Below are 21,022 nucleotides of genomic sequence, written 5' to 3'. Positions count from 1 at the left end.
AACTTCGGAAAATGCCTCGTGCTTGTACTTTGACCTTCAATATCAGCCAATTAAGGTCAAAGCGGGACTTAGTCGATTTCGCTGTTGCCTAGCTATATATATGTCTCTAAGCACAGTAAATGTCATGTGATCAACCATGAGTTTGGACCATGGGTTAATTATGCAGTTATGTCAACTACTTATGGGACCAACTTAATGTGCATTAATTAGTTAATTGCAATTAAAACCACACTTTGCGCTATAGTTCATGTTGACAGCGCTTAAAAAACACGGACACAAGACAGAAAACATGGAAGACGACGTCACAGGCGCTGACTGTCTTCTGTCCGCGTTTTTTAAGCGCTGTCAACAAGAATGGATCAGCAGCAATAACTAGCCCAACTTGTCCTATTGCACTATAGCATCAAGTCATATATCGTTGGAAGGCTTAGGTCAAATGTAAATGCACTGTGCTAGTTAGCAACCTGGATTAATTATGCTTAATTAGTTAATTGCACTTAAAACCAAACTGCATGTGCTATAGCATTGAGTCATATATCTTTGGAAAGCTTAGGTTGAATGCAAATCCGCTGTTCTAGTTAGCGACCTGCATTAGTAACATTAATGAGTTATTTTAATTACAACCAAACTTTGCACTATAGCATCGAGTCATATACAGGAGTAAAGCTTAATTAGGTTGAGTGCAGTGCATGCAGTCACTAAGTAGCACAGCACATCGATGCGCTGGGCTACTTATATAGTGACCGGACCGTTAACTAGTTAATGGCAGTTAGAACCAAACTTTGCACTATAGCGTACGCAGTCATTATACTGTTGGGAAGCTTAGCACCAGCTGAAAAAGTCCATTGTTCCCATTGGAATTCCAAATGGTATTAAGTGGAACCAATATGGAGTTACTGGGTTCCAGTTTGGCAGGAGCTTGTCCAACTAGACAATTGGTTCTTTAGATTCCAATTGGACATTAAGATGAGCTAGAGAGGTGCATGGTGGTCGGTGTCCTAGTAAAAAAATTGGCTGCTAATTAGACTTTCCAATTATAAAATTCACAGCTGTGTTCCAACTCCACATGGAATGCCTTGAACAATGCAAACCAAAAAAAGTGAGCCATTTGGAAAGTTCAATAGGATGTTCCAATTGGGTCCAAATTCACAGCTACATGTTGCTCATTATTTGACACACAACAAGAGGTTTTCGTTAAAAAGATTTTGTTAAAAATTTCGCTCATAGGTTGCATTTGGTGGTTAGTTTTGTTTTATACTACATTTAGGTGGGGTACTTGCCTGATTCGGTTATAATTAATCGAAAATCTTCATCAGCTGCTGTACCGCAGCTATATATACATAAGTGCCAAATTAAAGTTTGCAACTATATAGCGCGACATTATAGACATAATCAGTGCCAAATTAAAGTTTGCTAGCACTCTCAAATTTTTGTTTCTTGAGCACTTTTATTGGAGTTAAAGGACGTACTCTAGGCTTTCGGAAAATACCACCAATGTCAAAATTACAGATGTATTGAACAGTTTACTCCGAATTCCTTTTCCACAGCATAAGACGAGAACTCTACCCTTGGGTTACGCGAGACGCCTTATAGTGGCCCATTCGTTACAACCTTACGTGACGTCCTTTACGAGGAGACCAAAAACTGTGACAGATGTGCTGTTGCCTTCGTCCAACTTTGCGCTTCGGAGAATCTCGAAGACTGACAACTGTTTTTCGCGTCATATACTGTATTAAGATTAAACGGTAGTACATCGCAACTAGTAGAAAAGCATGCTCGCATTATCTCCCTGGAGCATGTCACACATCGCGCCGGCGCTAAGAAAGCTGCACGACGGCGCAATTTCGAAACCGAAAACGCGCGAAAATGTCCTGGCGAAAGCGACCGATCAGCACGGGCGGAAATACGCGCGTGGCGGTGGCGGCGTCCACATCCGCCTGGCGACGGGTTCAAGGCCCGGCCCTCTGGCCTTTGGATTATCTAGGCAGCCGCGTAGAAAGTTGCGATCGAATTGTGGTGTTGGAGAAGCCGGCCCCTCTGAGCGTCGAATTCGCGTGGTCCACGTGTGCAGGAATAAAAACAAAAGTCTCGAGGACACGTGGTAGTTTCATGACTAGGAGCTGACGCCCATCGCGCGGGTAAGTACTCGGCCACCCGAGAACGAATGCGCTGCGCAGCGCGTTATCTTTGGCTGCGCCGCCGTATCTCGTTGGTGCCATGCCTTTCCTTTGCCCCTGACTGTGGCGTACAGGGTTTCGTTGTTCAAGCAGCTGTTTGCGTTGTCCGTGACAAAGGGAACTTTGTTTCGGCGGCAACTTATTAGCGGGCGAACGAAAGGCCACTTGTTGCTTTTCGGCGGCGCATTCCAGCAGGGCTACGTTTAGCGAAGTATAGTGGACCGCGGAAATTCAAATCGCTTACCGTCTAGCGAACTGTACGTATTACAACTGTTCGGCTACCTGCGGGCGTTAGTGTTGACTGGCGATGAGCGGCGTTTCCGGGCAGGTAGTGTTCGAAACACGTGGTATCTTTTAGTCGTAGTTTGACTTGACGTCATCTATTTGTACATTGCGTAGCTGCTGTTTTGTTCTAGTTGTTAGAAGCCGCTGCTCCTATATCAGCTGGCACTGGTAGTTCGATCGGCGCTAAACGATTTTATTTTTGTAGTTTAATCGTTGGATAGGTTTCGTTTGCCGTGTGTGTTTGGATCGTCGCGTTTAGGCGCCGATCAGCTGGTAAGGCGGAGCAATTCTATGTCTCTAAGTTTGAGTAAAAGCATAGAAGCAGCGCTGTGGGCTCGCAGTAGTGGAGGGTTGCGGGTTAATTCGACTGCATTAGAGCGCGGAAACGGTTAATTGGCAAGGATAGTAGCATTTTCTCAGGCGAAACTAGCGAAATTCAGCCTCTTTGAAGATGAAAGAAAAGGTATCGAGAGCCACTGCAGCTTAGTTCGAAATTCGTTAATTTGGATGGTAGTTGAGCTGACCGGCAAGTTATGCTTTGGCAGTCAAAAGGTCGATCGAGATGGCAGCTTTTATTGAATTATCAAGCTGAAATCTGTACCTTTTTGCTGTTGGGAAAAGCATGAATTGACTCGAGGGGAGCTACAGAATTATGATGCATTGTTGGGAGCCTCTTACTGTACTTGCAACATTTGCAGTAAGAACATTTGTTTGTGCACGTGCCATCATTAATAAAGCTGTCCTGTCACCAAGTTGTCTCCACGGGGTTGTCTTTTTCAGAGAGGTAACTTATCTTTAGCAGCCTGTTTCCTCCCGTCATAACTGTGCTATATTAATGGTTTCTTTTTACATGTAATTTTAGTTGAGCTGAGATATTGATGAGCCTTATAATGCCCAACAATATGACCTGTTTTTTTTTATGCAATAATTTATTTTATTTTCAGCTTATCGAATGGTGCTACAAACCTCTCGCCAAGCCATGGTGAACGGGACAAGCAAATCCCGTGAGACGCTGAAGGAGTTTCTTCGTAAACGGGTTGAGTCTCATCCGGGTATCTCCATTCAGAAGCTGACTGGCCATCTTTCTCAACTCCCGGCTGAGATCCGCTTGAAGTATGGCGGCAATGTTGATTCCATCCGCAGAGTGCTTGAGCAGTTTCCTGAGATTTTCATCATCCGTAACCACGATCAAGTACATGTTGCAAATTCGAAGACTGCCAACAAACAGGCGGGGGCATCGTCGGGGGCGAACAGCGATGATGAAACCACCACTACGCTAACTGGGGCAAAAGGAAAAGTGTACCGAATGTTCAAGACGTACGGATTCATTTCTGTGCAGCATCCAATCAGCACGAGCGTCTACTTTAGTCTGCGCTCGTTCGAGAACGGACAGCATTCTAGCCTGCTTTCGTCTGGTCTGCAACTAGGTGATGGCGTTGTTCTTGACGCTGAGGTGGGCCCAAATGACTGTGAGGCTAAGTTTCGGGCTAGCCGAGTGACGCGCATCAAAGGTGCAGGTGCGTCGGCTTCACCGTCTGATTCGTCATCGCCGGCACCCCAAAGTACTGTGCTTCTGCCTCTTGTGAACAGAATTGGTGCGATAGAGACCCTGAAAGATGAGTTTGGCTTTATTAAGTTGGAGAAAGAACAGGAGTGCGCATTTTTTCACGCTGCCGAGATAGAGAGGTATCTTGGGACTGCTGTGCCCGCACTGCCAGAGGTTCTGGCCGTTGGAGACAAGATTCGGTTCGATGCTGACCTTAACAAGAACACGACTGCTAGGGCGAAGTGGGTGGTGACCACCATACATAACATACAAAATGTGCCTCCGTGCCATTCAGGAAGCGAGACGGAGGGAAGTGAAATAGCTCCGGGCACAATAATCAAGGAGAAGGGGCTCATACAGATGGTCAAACCAGAGTTTGGTTTCATCAAATTTGGCACCAACTACCGTGACCGTGCCTTCTTTCACCTCAACAACGTGGCGCTGCCTCCTCGTGACACTATCAAGAGTCTGCCTGACGTGTTCACTATCAATGACCCAGTGCGCTTTGAAGCCAAGCCGAGCCAAAAGCCATCCGAGAAGGTCAAATGGCAGGCGACTACAGTGTGGCTTGGGGATTTGGGGACCAAGGATGTCCTGGACTCTGCTGATGAGAGCGGCAACGAGGTTTTCCTCTCTGACGACGAATCGGACATCATGGACTTGATCCAAGATGGACTTGCGGCTGGCAATGCCAGTGACCTGGAGGACGATGGCCTGGGAGCAGGCTCAGGGCTGCCCCTCGCCTCTTCGCAAACATTAGTTGATGGACTGCGGCAACACCTCCGTGTAGAGACCCACGACCTGTTGTCATCTCCAAAGGACTTCAACCATCATTTTAGAGACCTCCACAAGGACGAAGCCTTTGGCCACATGCCCCAATCTGTCGAGCCATCCATTGTGATTTACCGGGGAGCAACTGGAATTGTCACGAATGTCACAGACTATGGTGGTACAATTGAGGTTCAGGATCAAGCAAGTCCTGGCTCATCCGGATCGAGGCAGGTAGAGTTTTCGAATGCAGTTTTCTACCGGGATGGTTCGTTATGTGTGAAGGAGCTATGCCAGGTGCTTGGTCGAGGCGATGCAGTAGCCCTGGATTACATGGTGGGCAGCAACGGATCGCGCGAGGAAGTGCGTTGCGATCTTGTTTGGCAGGGGATGCGGCCCCATGATGTTCCCCAGATGAGCCCCGAAGAGTTTGGCCAGCATCTGCAGATTAAAGCGCCCGTGCATCATGGAGGGCCGACGTATGACGACTTCCAGCGAGAAATGTGAGTAGTAACACAGACTTGGCTTCCACTATTTGCATTTTGGTGATTTCCTTAAAATGGTTCTGCAGTCTTTCGCCAGAGTAGCACCTATGAAAGACATCGGGAGTGTGCCAATGGCATCAGAAGTGGCCATGAAGGATGGTTGGCTGTGCACTGTAACGTGTGGGTGCACATCTCAATTTACAGGCTTCACCATTCTTAAAAATCGGAAGACCAACTGATGCAGGCAGTTACAGAAGCCAAGAAGCTTGCTGCAGGAACTGATGACTGTCATTGTGCCTTCGATATCGGTTTTAGCAGAAAAGCTCACCCACCTGTAGAACACGTGCTTTTCTTTCTGACAGTTGTGTGCTTGGTGTCCCGCTGTGACTATATATACAGTGACTGTTTGGATCCTTGTTAGACAGCCTGCACTATGTTTGTCTGGCCTTTCTGGTCCCTGTATTAATGTTAGCTGTTTACTTAAAGCGTGTAGTTACGTTCAGAGAAACTATGGTCAAATACAAATCAAGAACGGAACGGCAAGTGCCTCTCAAAGGAGGCCCACTGGCCGTTGAGATTTTCACGATGTTGGGGTTGATCCCTTGTACCTGCTAGCCACCTGCGGTGGAAAACTAGCAGATGTAAAGCGATGAACTGCAATGTCATGACAGTAAGTCGGCTTCATTAACTGGACGGTCTCCTATTAGGGGCAATTGCCCGTGCTTTCTGGAATTGTATCTGAGCATAGTGCGTGTGTGCAGCGCTGGAGAGACTCCTTTCTTGTCAAAATGAAATCTGCTTCACCAAGACCAAGGAGTGCAGGTGGTAATGAGCTGGAGGCTCACCCTATGTGAGCCAGATTAATTATGGGTTAAGTTGAGGTCATTGAACTTGATTGGTTGCTGGATACGTACTGCGAGGTGATGAATGCTCCGACTTGGTATGATGCTATGGGGTATGTGTTGGAAATAGGCAAATAGCATGCAGGCAGCAGCGCAAACCTTGATGCAGCCAGTGGCAGTAGGGGAATCTTGCTGTTTACCTTTTCATTATTTATGTTTATTGGCATGGGCCATGGTCTCATCTATTTTGTGACATAGGATAGGACGTCTGGTGTCCCCTAGTCACATTTTTTATTCACAGTACTGCAAAAGAATCTTAAAGAAGGTTGTTGCACCCCTCCCCCATGTAATCCTCTTCTTTGGGGATTTTTAGGTATGCGATTAGTTTGCTTGCAAAGGGTCATAATCGTACGAGTAGAATTATCTATCGTACTGAGAAAAGTTTTTGTCGATGAGAGAGTTCGATGTTGTCGATGTGGGAGAGTTCGTTGGCTAAGACTAGAGTACATTGGTTTGCTGGCCGTGACCCGGCACCTCAATTTCTATGTCGCCGATTGGTTTAATTTCAGGGCATTGTTTCACCGGAAATGGCTGGTTTTGGAGTCATTTGGTTTTTTTTACTGCATGTGTTCGTCATGCTCATGTAATAGCGTTTGTTCTGAAGGAAAAGTGCTGCCCTGTTTCTCATTGTTGATTTTCTTGCTGACTGTGGCATTACTTCTTACATATTTCTTTGCAGACAAGAGGCAGGCCTTTGCTTATCGGATGATGTGAACCCTCGGAGACGAAGAAACAACCACAGTCCATTGTCCATTCCACCGACATCGAGTGAAACATCGCCCACATCGCCTTCGGGAAGCATTCACGGTGACCACGGCATGCCTAATGGTGTCTGTGGTGGGTGTAAACTTTTACTATCATTGCAAAACTTAAAGGGGAACCGAGGAAATCTTCCCCGAATTTTCTTTTCTTGATGAATACCAGTTTTATGCCTCTTTCTGACTTTGTTGATGTTTCTTTGGTAGCAAAATATTTAATTATTGCTCATAAATTTCCATTTTAAAATGCAGCTGTCTTTTCCTGCCACACGATTTAAACTCATGACGTGGAAATCGAAGAGAACTCTGTGATCACTATTTGCAATTGTATGCTGGTGTAGCTAGCCTCGGGGATCCGTGAGCAAATAAAAAGTCGTGATGTTACTGCAGTTTGCTTGCGAAAAAATGCGGCAGTGTCAATACCTCTGTTAAGTTTTTTTACTCTGTCGAGCTGATGAGTACTCCGTTTTGACTAAAAGTAGCCTCCTTGCCCATTAGAGGGCTGTAGTTTGTTGATTCAGGCCAGCTTCAGAGATAAAGACATCAAATTTCACACCGTGTATTTTCCTCGTTTGGAACGGCGTGCAAGACATACATTTGTAAAATCGATTGACCTGTGGTATTTACGTGCATCGAGTAAATAATTTCTAATTGGATTTCTTCAATGTAATCTCAGCCAAGAGTCGCTATGATATCACATATAGTGTTGAGCTCAGATGAGGCTTACAACTGCAGTATTATAGCTGTTCATGCCTGGAATGTTATTCTGTCTCTTGGGGCAGGCTGTCATAAAAGGTGGTATGAGCTAAAATGGCACAGGATTGCAATACTGCAGTTAAGCCTCATGTAGCCTCATAGCCACTGTTCAGATGCTGGAACCTGAATTGAAACCACATGTGAGAAGATAATTCAGTGATGAAATATTTTTACCAGACACAGGTGAATTCCCTGTTATGATCTATGTTTGCTAACGTCTTGCCCAGCATTGGAAAGAAACAGCAGAAACAAAAATGTCCTTACTCCCTAAAAAGCATGCTATGCAGATTTTAATTTTTTTGTCTTGGAATATTAAGAAATCGCATTGCTGGTAGTAGAGCACGTTGATGACTTTCTGAATGCACTCAGATTTTTTTGTTGAAATTCTTCTACTGACCAGTTTCAATTTAAAGGAGTATAGACACCTAAATTTTTGGGTGTGTGTTTTCCTGTTTTGTAATGATGCATAAGGCATTATTATACACGGATTACCACCCAGTATTCTCCTACGACCGCTAAATAATTTATAATTGTATGTCTTTTTCGTGCTGTTTCGGTTTCGGTTTCAACAACCGAATAAGGACTGTGACGTCAACGTGTACCAACAGGTCATGTGATACATGAAAAAAGTGCAATATAATCGCTGCTTCCTTATTCGTTGTCATTCCGGCTGTTGAGGAAGGCTGGCTTCATCACTGCGGTAAATTAAAACGATGAAGCAGCAATTTTATGGACGTTTTTCCATGCCTCACGTGGCACAAAAGCACTCTTTGGCGTCACAGCCATCGTTAGGCTGTTGAAACCGAAACCGAAGCAGCATGGGAGAAAAAATTCGATTATAAATTATTTAGCAGTCGTAGGTGAATACCACATGGTGATTACTGCATAGTGGTGTGACTCGCATCATTGTAGAGAAGAAAACATACCACCAAAATTAGGTGTGCATACTCTTTTAAATTTTATGGTGAAGTGTACTGGGACATCTCAAGCCAATGGTGGCACGACTGGCCTGCATTTTGCCGTCCCATAGATACCACACCACAACACTCTCATCTTTGCTTTGGGTGCCCATCACAACAATTGAATTTGCGTTTCACTTGATTTCTATGCCTTTTTTTCTGATGTCACAGCACTGCTAATTGCATTAGTTCTGACAGTTTTGGTGAGCAAAATCACATCTTGAAAAACACTGCTAAAAGTAGTTTGTGCATGCTGGTAGACTCTGCACTATGATTCAGTAAAAGCAATATATGCTGTACCCTGCAGAAATAGAAGGCTTGGCACCTGTTCCTCATTGAATTGGGGAAAATGGCAGAGGAAGATTTCTATTTTCTTAGCATAACTTTTGCCACTAGTAACCGGGATTATTAGGTTTACATTATTGAAGGCGCTATCTGAGTAAATGTATCGGCCATGTAAAAATGGGTTCACGAACCTCACAGCTTTTGTGCCATGGCTGAGCTCAACCGAAGTAGGAGCTGCTTGTTAGTGGGCAGAATAATTCTTTTCACACTGCGACAGTGTCGGCCAAACGTTTGTTCTGGCATTGCTAGGCAGCTATGTTTAGAGCGCACACCCTCATGCTTGTGCAGGCAACTGTTGCAGAATGTTTAGCATGAGCAGAGGTTTAATTTGGTGCAAATTTTTAATGCATTTTTATTTATGCCTGTCTCTGTAGCATGTGTTCCGGGGGCTGTTAGCCCTGGCAGTCTCGATAGGCAGGCAGGGATTCTTTTGTTATGTGTAAAAACTTTGCTACAAAAAAAATTTGGTCAGTGTCTCCTAGGGTTTTTGCAGTTGTGCTTTTTGCTGAATTGCTTGACACTTGGCTTTTCTTTTTTGCTGTAGGAAATCCTCTGGGATCCAACGGCATATTTTCCAACGACGTAAGTGTAAGTGCAATTCATGGCGTTTGATCTCGAGTATTACCTTTTGCATGCATACTTGCTTTCTCAGTAGGTTGACGAACCTCATTACTGCTGTAAAAGGGTTGTTATGCTAGCGAGTGCATGCAATATACGAATCGTACAAAATACCTTACATTTGGACTGCCTGCATCATACACGTCCCACCTTCATTCTCTTAACAATGGAAGGATGAACAAGGAAATTAAAAGCCAGTTCTCAGTTTCCTGTCTGAACAGTTCTTCTTTTTTTACTTGTTGTAGCACTTGCCACTAGCCGATGTGTGAGCCCTTTCAGTTTAAGGCTTTTTGATGAAGCTTGGCATTGTAATTAAGCAGAGATTTGGGTTACTTGGAACAAGTGTTTTGAATTCATACTGCCTAGTCCTCTACAAATATGGTGGAAAAAACACAGGCATGGAACATATGCTGTTTAAAGTTCAGTGAAATGATGGCCAGCAGGAGGTATTGGACGTGTCTGGTTATGTTGACCAGTCAACCTTTGGCATTCCATCCTGGCTGCATCAGACATTGATGTTAAGCACAGTTGCTTTGCTCAAAGAGGAGGCCAATTTTAAATAATGCTAACACACTACAAGTGTGCCTTTTGGGCTTTCTAAACAAGTCTGTGGAGGGCTTGCAACCGTTTCTTTTATAGCTACATTTCGAACTAGCTTCCTTTCTCCATCTGCTTTGGCTGCATTGACGATGTCTTTGTCTCTTGGGCGGTTCAGTCAGCCGATCAGGTTTATTACAGAAAAACGATATTTGACTTGAGGGATGTGGTGCTCCTCCTTCCTGTCACAATGTTGGCATGATCCTCTGTTGCAGGGAAGTGGTTCCAGATGGCTGCATCTGTTTGCTGTTGGATTTGCAGCTCTTGTTTAGACACAAAGTCTATGGAGGTCGTTGCTCTGAGTGCTCAAATCCAGTGTAGCACAGTTGTAGAATCTGTCCAGGTGTACCACTAGGCATGTAGTGGTCTAGGTTATTGCATTGAATATACATCTAATCTGGGTCCTATCACAATTCCCATCAACCCCAATCTAGAGTGCGTGGGCTTCTTAAGGCCGATTCACACGACGGACCATTCGCCCGCGGCCCACATATCACATGTTTGTGCGTCACCAAATCGAGAGGCGTGCTGTCGGCCCGCGGACTGGACAACCAAGGAAGTAGTTCAAGTGCCTCTCCCCTCACGGGAATTAGCGGCGGCTCGCGAATATGTGCCCGCTAGCTTTGGCAACCACCGCTCTTGCCAATATTTCGGCTGCCGCATTTCGCTGTGACGTTGAGCTGGCGCGCTGTTTTGCAAGCTGCACTGCGTTTGCTACCATGACAAAGCGATCGACTGGGGCTAGCAAGACGGCCCAGGCCATTGAGGAATCGGACCAAGGGCCACACCTGCGCCATTCAATCGCAGTCACGGGCCGTGAGGAAAAACCAGTTTGACCAACGTTGCCAAACACTTTAAAATAATCTGGTAACAGTGGTACACCCAGCGCGTCATCTGTTCTTTTGGCCCGTCGCATCCGCTTGACGTCATCGGATCGCAGGCCAGTTTTTAGTGGCTCATGAACACGTGATGCGCGGGCCGCTTGCGAACGGACCGTCGTGTGAATCGGCCTTTAATAGTAAATATCCGCTGCGGCGGTGCAATGACTATGGCATTCGGCTGCTGAGCCCAGGGTCACCAACAGATTACTAGCCGTGGTGGCTGCATGAAAATGAAATATTGCCGGTGTGCTGTGCAAGGTTAATGCATGTTAAAGGAGCCTATGAGGTTGGGATTACAGAGAAGCCTACCGCTATGGCGTCCCTTATAGATAGTGCACGTGCAACTTTGGGACGTTAAGCCCAACATGACACCATCTTTGTGATAGGTACTGTACATAGTTGATGAAACCAGTTACATTTAGGTCATTTATCAAAATGCAAGCATCGGCGTAGCCAGCATTAAAAAGACTGCTGTGTCGTCTTGGTAGTGTTACATCAGATAAATGGTGACACTGTGAATGTGTTGCAGTGCCACTTCCTTCAAAGTTCTGGATTCTTGAAGGAGTCTGGCCGCTTGGAGTCTTGTTCAGTCCATTCAACTCTCCCATTGTGTACCCATTGGAGTGCGTTGCATTCGTCACTCAATTCACCGGGCGTTCAAAATGTCAGGTTTGTTGGCACCATGAGTGGGGAGATGAGTCGTAGCAGGATATATGTATGTGCTGTTGTTTGAAGGATGGAGCTTTGTTTTGCACTTGATGCCAAAATACATTAGTCTTCAAAAAGTATTATGAACTGTCATGGTACTTATCCGACCTGAGTCTTGTGACCCTTGATGCACCTCTTGTCAGACGTGCAACCTGGCTTAGGATGAACGCTTGTCAGAACGTCGCCAAACACTTGCTACATGTTTTCCACTGCAACAACTGTTACTTGCACAGTGTCGTGTTTTTTACACCTCTTGGCTTAAGGAAAAAAAAGACAGATACATATCAAGACCAGAATTGAACTGCCGTGCCAGTCTCATGACTCATGCTTTACGATAAAGCCTTTTGCATCTTGTTTGGAGTTTGTTCTATAGTTTTATACAACATAAGTCTGCTGTGAAGCTCCGCCCAAATTCAGGACTGCCGCACAGAATTCCTCCACAACAAAAAAGTGGTAGTTGTTAAAAGTTTCCTTGTTACTTATGAAGCTAATCACAAGAAAGAAAATTATAAGCTCCAGAATTGTGATGCCTGGCTTGTTGCATATAGCCAAGCAATAATAAGCTGATTTCATTTGTTGTTGTGATTAGCCAGCAGAGTAGTACAGGACACCACGAACCATGGCTTAGTTTTACGAACTGCTGTTTTTTTTTTTTTTAAGTTGTGTTCTACTATAGTGATCAAATTCTCCACATTGAGGCTCTCTGTGGCCGTTTTCACGGTCTCGGGATAAACAGTTCATGGTGATATAGCATAGCAGTGAGAAGGAACAGGCTGCTTGTCATTCCAAAAGGGTACCATCATTGTTCTGCAGACATCTGCTGAAGGTCGGTATATAGTTGCACCAGATAACTCTCTGAGCATCATGGTCCTCAAGGCACCCCAAGATTTGAAGGAATTTCTTATGTTTTGCTGTGGTAGTCCCTGTGTGGCAGTTTAATATTATTTTTTACAAATCAGGTCCTGGTTTGGCCCAGCCTCTAGTACCTGAATTAAAGAAACACATCCTGCTCTTTGAGACAGTGCATCAAGCACAACTCTGATTCTGATGGAAATGTACTGGGTCTAAGGACTGCGTAATGAGGCGTGTATTAAGCCCTGGGCCTGGTTGCCCGTGCATTTGAGTTGTTAGATGAATTCAGAAACATATTTTGTTCTGTAACCTACTGCTGTTCTGCACGCATCAAAGGAAACCCTAGGGAACCTCTGTGTTCGTCTTGTTCCACAGCATGGCATCTCCTTGCCATTTGCTTGCTTTTGAGCAAATTTGTAGTGGTTTTTGCATTGTCCAATGCATTCGGTGGCATGCTGTGGTGCGCCGGGCTTTTGCTCTGTCCAGTAACCCTTAGGTCACGAAGAACAAGCTATAAGTATTCATCCTTTATCAAAATTTTTAGCAATTCGGCCTTTCCTAAGCCTAACAAGGTGTGTATTTTTATTTGTTTTCATGATAATGTCCGGCTATGTGCAACAGCACTTTCTTCGCTTGAATGCAAAGCCAAGTATTTGCACGTATGCGATGGGGACTAGAAACGTTTCTGGTGTCACATGCGTGAAGTGCGCTATCGAATTGCATGGGACGAAAACCATTGCATTTGTTAGGCTCATGTTGCTCGGTCTCAATGACATTACCTAAGGGCACTGCATGTGGCAGGAGCACTTGTTTTGCAAGCGATGAAGAAACACTGCACTGAGACTTTCGCTGCTGTATGCACGTACGTCAGAGAATGCGGCGTCTGCTGCATGCATTTTTGCATTCTATAGGTGAAAGATTGGGTATGCTATAGATTGCATGTATGAGGAGCGGTGGACGTCGACAGTTTGGGCGTGCATCCTAAACACCGGCAGTGGAAAAGGAAGAGGCTTAGTGCCTTGTACTTTTTCAAAGAGGTGCCCTCAGTGTCACGAACCACTGAAATGCAACTTTGTTAATTGAATGCAGCCGACTAAAATAAGCTTTTGTTTCTCCAAGTGAAGGTACAGTATGTGGAAATATGCAGGTCACAGGCCTTCCGCCCCTGCACTCCCACACCGCGGATGCAGCGTTTCCGCTCGCTAACCGCGGAGGGGTTTGTGCTCGAGGGATCAAAGGGAAGGGACAACAAAGCGTTAACCTCATATGCTATTTATTACACTTGCAATTAATACACAGAGCGGGCCAACTAGCTACAAAACATCAACGAGGCATTCCTCGGGAATAGAAGCCTACGTAAGAAGGACTTCCGACTTACCGGCTGGGGCAGGAAGTATCGGCGGCGAACATTTGTATGCGTCGACAATGGCGGCCGGGTTTTCCCGTGCGCGCCGCATTCTTGGGGTAAAGCCATCTCCGAGCATTTGCTGGGGAAGGTGACGAGAGCGCACGTTTGCTACGCTTGCTTCGCTGCCTGGGACCAGAAGTCCAGCAGTAAGGCAAGCCGGATCTCAGTGCGCTTGCCGCGGAAGATGACGAGAGCGTGCGGCTGCAACCACTCACGACGCTGGCCGGATCCCGACGAGACCTTCTCCGGTTCCGCAGAATTCTGCGTAACCTACGAAGTGTCGCTCCCATCGCTGTTTCCGCTTCCCCCATGAGGGAGACTTCCCTCCTTGGGCCGCATCAAAACGGAGGGGGGGAACAGGTTTTCCACATCCCTCCTTCCTTAAATGTCGGCCTACGGTTGAACTCGTCCAATGACACCATCGACGAAGGGGCCACAAGCGTTGTGGTGATGACTGCAAGACAGCTCGTGCAGGCGGGGTTCCGGGGTTATCCGATGAGCAGCAAGGTCACCGGCCACCCATCCTTGTCCTGCGGCAGGCATCCAATATCAGCGTACCAGGAGGGTGTTGTTTGCGTTGACGCGCCTTTGTTGGAAGGTAGGGGGGGCTGGCCGCCCGCTCTCGTAGCCGCTGCAAACTGCTCGCTGGAGACTCCGCAGCTCGATGACTCACGACCGCAATGCAGCAGGCAGGGACCCATACAATTGACAGCAGGCCGGGGCAGCTTCTCTCGAACTATGCATATCGCTCCTATGATCTCTAAATGTTTGAATCAAAGTTAATGGAGACCGCGCAAACTGACCATTTGGTAAAATGCGGAGCAATGCGAGTGCCAAACAATTCTATCCAGCACCGCCCAAACGCTCGGTTCATTTGAACGTAACGTAGCTGGCTCTCTTCGGTCGAAGCACATTCGTGGTTCGTTTTCTGGCATGGGGGTGTTTAGCTCACTTGAACTGCATTAGCGCGTATATGGTTCCGCGAAATTTTCAATTCACTTTGTAGCCATAAAAAAATACGAAATTCATTTGAACAAAGTAAGCTTTCTATAGCTGAGCGAGACTTCTCGGTTCTAGCGAGGGTCATATAAAACAAGCAAACCCGTTTGCGTTTGCTTGTGCCACGGCACGACTATGTCCTCCCAAAAGCGACAGGCAGCTCCCGAAGAGCCTTATGCCTACTTGCTCTGACACTTGCTGGAGCCAACAAAGGGCCGAGGACAATAGCTAGAACACAACAACACGCGGAGATACGTTCCTGCCAAGGTGACCCTACTCGCTCGCTGCTATACTAGCAACTTCAGAGTGAAAGGACACCCACTGCTTCCCGCAGTGTCAGAGCGCCCCGGTGCTTTTCCTGCAATCATGACTGCAATGCAAATCAGCTGATTACGGCACCCGGCTCCCAGAGCCAGAGAGACAGAACAGAGAATATTTACAACTATGTACAAGGAAAATCGGGCCACACTTCAGGCTTCTGCATTCACTCGCTTCTGGCTTGCTGTTCTCCGAGGACGGCTCGGTCTCGCTCTCCATGTGCGGACCTCGTAAGTTCACCTTCCAAGGGTGTATCGATTAAGAGCTCATCAAAAGCGTAGCATGTACGGCAATTCCCTCATGCTGCTATTCCGCTCATCTCGCTGTCAAGAAAGCATCTTAGCCTTGCTAGCAACTCCGAATTCGGGTCAGGCCTAACTCTGTTCAGAATCCGGGCGGGCATTCCACGAACTGAACTGACTGTCGTCCCTCGTCCCAAGAGCTTGCCACACGTTGGGCAGCCATTGTGGAAATATCGGGGGAGAAAGGGAAGGGACGACACAGCGTTAACACTCATATGCTATTTATTACACTTGCAATTAATACACAGAGCGGGCCAGCTAGCTACAAAACATCAACGAGGCATTCCTCGGAAATAGAAGGCTACGTAAGAAGGACTTCCGACTTACCGGCTGGGGCAGGGACGCGACTTCGGAAGTATTGGCGGCAAACATTTGTATGCGCCGACAATGGCGGCCGGGTTTTCCTGTGCGCGCCGCATTCCTGGGGCGAAGCCATCCCCGAGCATTCGCTGGGGAAGGGGACGAGAGCGCGCGATTGCTACGCTCGCTTCGCTGCCTGGAACCAGAAGTCCAGCGGCAAGGCACGATGAATCTCCGTGCGCCTGCCGCGGAAGATGACGAGAGCGTGCAGCTGCAACTGCTCACGACGCTGGCCAGATCCCGAAGAGACCCTCTCCGGGTCCACAGAATTCCGCGTAACTTACGAGATGGCGCTCCCGTCGCTGTTTTTGCTTCCCCCATGAGGGACACTTCCCCCCTAGCCCAACCAGTGCGGTCCTGACACCCGACGATGGAGATGGTCGGCCACGTCGAAACGGAAGGGGGAACAGGTTTTCCACAAGTGTCATGCATGCAAAGACAGCGCAGAAACGTAATGCTGCAAACCAACAAACACAGAAACCAGTGCAGAAGGAAACACGAATTTGGTCTTGGGCGAGTAACTTGCTTGAACAGGTGTCTTTGTACTGCAGATGAAATGTGCCTAGAAGATTTCTAGGGCTTTCCTCAGCTAGGTGTGAAATAGGAGCCAGCAAGGGACTATGACACAAGTGTCTGCTTAATCGTGAGCTTATTTGTGGGCATATTGTACGAGCAAACAAACCCTGTTCTCTGTTCTCTGCTTAGTCAGAATTTATTTACCTTCCAAGAGTTTCCTCCTTGGTGAAATGTTTTTGTGCAGTGGCTATGTCATCAGGGAGGTGCAGGCTCAGCTGTTTTCAATGCAGGGCTACTTCATAGCACCTTTTAGTGAATTTGATTGTTAACAGAAAACCTTTGAAGACTTTCATACACTCTTTTCTGTGTGACGATGCCTCCTGGCTCTCCAGAGGGATACATAGCTACGTCCTCTTCCCTTGCAGACGAGGTTTGTGTGGCATTTCTTTGGTCACATAGCTGCGCCAGCTACTCCCACCAAACAGGAGATTGGCCACAGTTCTTCACAGGTGACCCTCTGCCCAGTCTTGAGCCGTTCATAGCAGAACAGTCGACTCTTTGTAGTTCTGTTTGCCTGTATAGAGGAGTGTAGGTGTTTTGCTTTGCTTTTAGACAGGTTTCATGCTGGTCACATGTTCGAGTCAGGTGTGCTGTACTGAATTTTTTGCAGCCGACTCTTGTGTTTGTACAGTCCTGAAATGAATCTAGGAATTTCAATCTGTGCCCCTTAACAGAACAGTTGAAGCATTGACGAGTGGCACACAGAACCCCCCAATTTCTTTTTTTTTTCTCAGAGGAATGAATTGGCAGTGTGTGTGCAGAGCTCCTGCTTCAAATTGCTTGCTGAAAAAAAATCCATTTCAAGAACAAAAAACTACAATGGTGCTGGCTGAACCTGAAAAAAAAAGTAAAGTATTTTTTTTTTTTTCAGGTTCAGCAGCACCGCTGTATTTTTTTGTTCTTGAAATGGATTTTTTTTCCTGGGACAGTTCTTGTTCATTGATTAACATTTCCACTTCCTACTTAGTTATTTGAGGAAGTGTCAGAAACGCTTGTGGTCTTCTACCACATGTTCACTCAGCAGCATTTGTAGTAGTGGTAAGTTGATCTTCGCTTTGTTGCTGCCTGTTCCTAATGCTAAGCAGTGAGAGCAGCCTAGCTGTGCTGCAAGGCCAGCTTTCTTTTATCGTTAAGCCTAACAGTTGAGTCTTATTGTTCCTGAATTGCAGCATCTGCATGCCTGAAGCATGATAAAGGTACGTCATTGCAGTCACCTGGTCAACAGCCACCACAGGTGCAGCTTTTCCGAGAATCATCTACTGCATTATCTTTAGGTCTCATTGGGACATTGTCTTTAAGTCTCATAGTTTCTATTTAACCGGGTGTTGCTGTCTTGAGTGGCTTGCTTGTATTGTTCCCAGAAGGGATGCCACTCCGGCGTAATTTCAAAAGTAAAATAAATAAATTAACAAAATGATGATTTTATTTTAATCTCACCGAAAAACAGCGCGCTTACACGGGACACGAGAAAGGCACACGAGTGTGTGCGTGTCTCCTTTCTCGTGTCCCGTGTAAGCGCGCTGTTTTTCGGTGAGATCATGTACCAACTGGCCCGGCAACTGTCGTTAATGCAGTTTATTTTAATGGCACGGGGGCAGTGTGGCCAAAGAGTGCCATGCAGAACGGGTGTCTGGCCTGCATGAAGTGTGGCCAAAAGGCCTATTTTCCTAAGCACTTGATCCCAGAGAAACTGGGCACCAAGCCAAAGGAAAGCTTGAACTCGGCAGAAAGCTGCTGGATACCTGGCGGCACTGAGGATTGAACCCTGCACCTCCTGCGTATGAGGCAGATGCTCAGATCACCACCACTGCTGCCGCAGTGGAATGAACGAAATGCAGCAGCAGTAACTTCACATACTTGCTTACCAGTAGCCAGGATTACATGAATGCGGCAGTAGGGTGCCTCATTTCCTAGCGCATCACGGGTTATGCAATGCACCAGCGTTTACTTGTGGTGCGTTATCTCTGGCACATTTGTGGCGGAACACATACTGAAGGCAAAACAGCGCTTCCAGTGCATCCTATTTCCGCTTTTTTTTCTTTGTTTCCTGCCTGGATTGTTGACTGCTGTGGTGTTCCCTAGTCTGTGGAACATGCTTTTAAATGCAACCAGACCTGCAGCAAAGTTCCTTCCCATAATTCCTAATGCGATCCAATTGCGTTCACATGCATTGTGAAAGTTGACTTACTGGTCTCTGATACACCTCCATTTGGAGCATTGATGCATGACGCACTTTCCTAGCACATTACCCCATTTACATGAATGCGACGTGCTAGTAAGTTGATGTGATGCGCCATTTGTTGCATTGAAGTAAACACGGTAAGTGAGGGGGCCTAATATGGGTGCGATGTCAGGAATCGGCCTTCTTGCCTACGTCTGAAGCATTCAGCAAACTTTTGGTGTGGCCAGGCAAAATTTTTTGGTTGCAGTCGCTGGCCCTTACCTCCCTCAGCACCATCAAGCCGATTGATGGTAGCCTTATTGTAGTGTCTGTAGGCTTGGTCATGGTGGCTCAGGGCATCATTTTGGTCATGCTCCCAAATTCTCATTGTGTCTTTATGCTTGATGGCTTCACTCTTTCGCCGTACATTACAGTGTTGTGCATCCGGGATTCTGTACCAAATTATGTGGAAACCAAGGAAGGTGCTTATAACAATAGCATCATTTTCTTGGACAAGAAACAACTGGTGTTTACTGCAATAAGGCTGCTTTTTATTAATGGGGCAGGTAATGCTCAGTGTGGTGAAGCTACAAAAGGGAATTAGCTGGTATGAACACTTTTTAAATGTTTCCTGGTGTATCTTGTGTCCCTTGTCTCATTGCAGTTTGTTTCAAAGCCATATTAGTGAAATTTTAACACCTGTCATTTTGTGTAGGCAAGTGCAGCTGTGAACTTAGCAGGACCTGATAAACATATAGATTTTTTAGGTGTGAAAACAGTTTGAAGCCACTGTGAGACGCAAGTTTATGTTAACTAGTGTACTGTAGAAGTGGCGAGTGCAGTCTAGAATCTAGTAGGCCTGAATGTGTCAAACAGTTCAAAGACTGAGTTATAGGCTCAGTCACAGACAGCCCAGCTTGAAAATGTGTGTCTGCCAGTGTTGGTTACTTCCACAGAGATATTTGTGTTCAATACTTTTTTCAAACTTTGCGGCAGTAAACTGAATCTCAAATTCTAGTTGCACTTGTGAACTGTGGTTGAGGCGTTTCAACAAACTGTTTGCCTCTGTTTTGTACTAAAATGTATACAGCTAGAATTCATTTTGTAAATTTACATATATGGCACATTGTATGTATCCAAATTTTTTTTCTTATTTTTCACAGGCCAAAGAGACTCATGGTATCAGTAAACCAATAAGTGCATAATAAATTGATAAATTGCTTGCAGGATGGTGTCCTTCGTCGCCTGGCAAAGATAATGGCACAAGAACTTCATGCCCTGCAGCAAAATGAACGAGTGGCAAAGGGTTCAGTTCGGGACGCAAGCACACAGACAGCAGAGCGCCTTGTTCGTCCAGTCCTGTAGCAAAGCGCCAGCAGAAGCACAGCTTTGGCGAGAAAAAATGTGGCTTTGCAGGGTGCCCTGTGAACTTGGGCATTATAATGATTTATTTGCGCATTAAAAAAATAAAAAAAGGGAGAAGAAATAGGGGCTGAGAGGAGGGGGAAAAAGATGCTATAGATGAGATAGTTGTGCCTTGGGAAATATTTGGCTTGGTACCTGTTGCGACCACCGTGAGAATCTGGTTCCAAGGTGCTTCGACGTGCTTTATTTTTTTCCTAATTTTATTTGTTATGTTAGCAGTGCAGGGGCAAGTGGTTATTTTTTTCTGTCCCTGTGCAAGTCCAAGAAAGCACTGGGTTGAATGCAGATGAGAATGAAATTAACATGATTTGCTGCAGCTTGTGGTGCTGACAGAATGAAGTCGCTAATGGTATGGTTAAAGTGAATTTACTCAGAAACATGTGCCTGTATAATCGTGTTAATTTTTTTTTTCTTGAACCGTAGTGCTAAGATTTTGTTTATGATGGCGTCGTAGCAGGCAGCCAGTCAAGCCATTGTCTAACATGCTACTTGACAACGTTGGCTCCACCTTGTGCCAAAAGGAACTGGAATAAGAAAAAAATGTAATCTTGAATTCCCAACAGTGCTTTCACACAACGCCTAGTCTGCTGCCGTGGGTGTTGTTATAGGCTTAAGACGTACTACATGAAATTCCTAGATTCATTTCAGGACTGTACAAACTGCTATAACGTTTACATTTTTTTTATATGGATGAAATTGCAGTGTGCTCAAGATTGTGTGCTTCCTGTGTTGTGTGCATTTCATTTTTTTTTTTAGAACCGTCAGGTTTGCTGTCTTCATTATGTCATGTACCGAGGCTTGTGTGTTCACAAATAAAGTGAAAGCATCCAACTCGC

At 45.9% G+C, this 21,022-nt stretch overlaps 1 protein-coding gene across 7 annotated transcripts; it reads left to right on the top strand.

Annotated features, from left to right (window-relative positions):
- Window positions 1-1,916: 1,916 nt before the first annotated feature.
- Window positions 1,917-21,022, top strand: LOC144107516 (uncharacterized). Of its 7 annotated transcripts, XM_077640553.1 has the most exons (7): window positions 1,929-2,138; window positions 3,407-5,010; window positions 5,164-5,279; window positions 6,843-7,000; window positions 9,526-9,569; window positions 16,966-17,049; window positions 19,989-20,272. In XM_077640553.1, exons 2-7 carry the CDS (start codon window positions 3,415-3,417, stop codon window positions 20,124-20,126), a joined length of 2,136 nt encoding a protein of 711 aa, XP_077496679.1. In that variant the 5' UTR covers window positions 1,929-2,138; window positions 3,407-3,414; the 3' UTR covers window positions 20,127-20,272. The 7 variants fall into 7 exon arrangements, with proteins under 7 accessions (XP_077496676.1, XP_077496675.1, XP_077496677.1 ...); XM_077640550.1 differs by having other exon boundaries at window positions 1,917-2,138; window positions 3,407-5,279; window positions 19,989-21,022; XM_077640549.1 differs by having other exon boundaries at window positions 1,917-2,138; window positions 3,407-5,279; window positions 9,526-9,563.

This window comes from Amblyomma americanum, chromosome 10 (assembly GCF_052857255.1).
Source record: "Amblyomma americanum isolate KBUSLIRL-KWMA chromosome 10, ASM5285725v1, whole genome shotgun sequence".
In the NCBI taxonomy this organism is placed as follows: Eukaryota; Metazoa; Arthropoda; class Arachnida; order Ixodida; family Ixodidae; genus Amblyomma; species Amblyomma americanum.
Note: the sequence above shows the minus strand (reverse complement) of the source record. Positions and strands in the feature narration are given on the sequence as shown.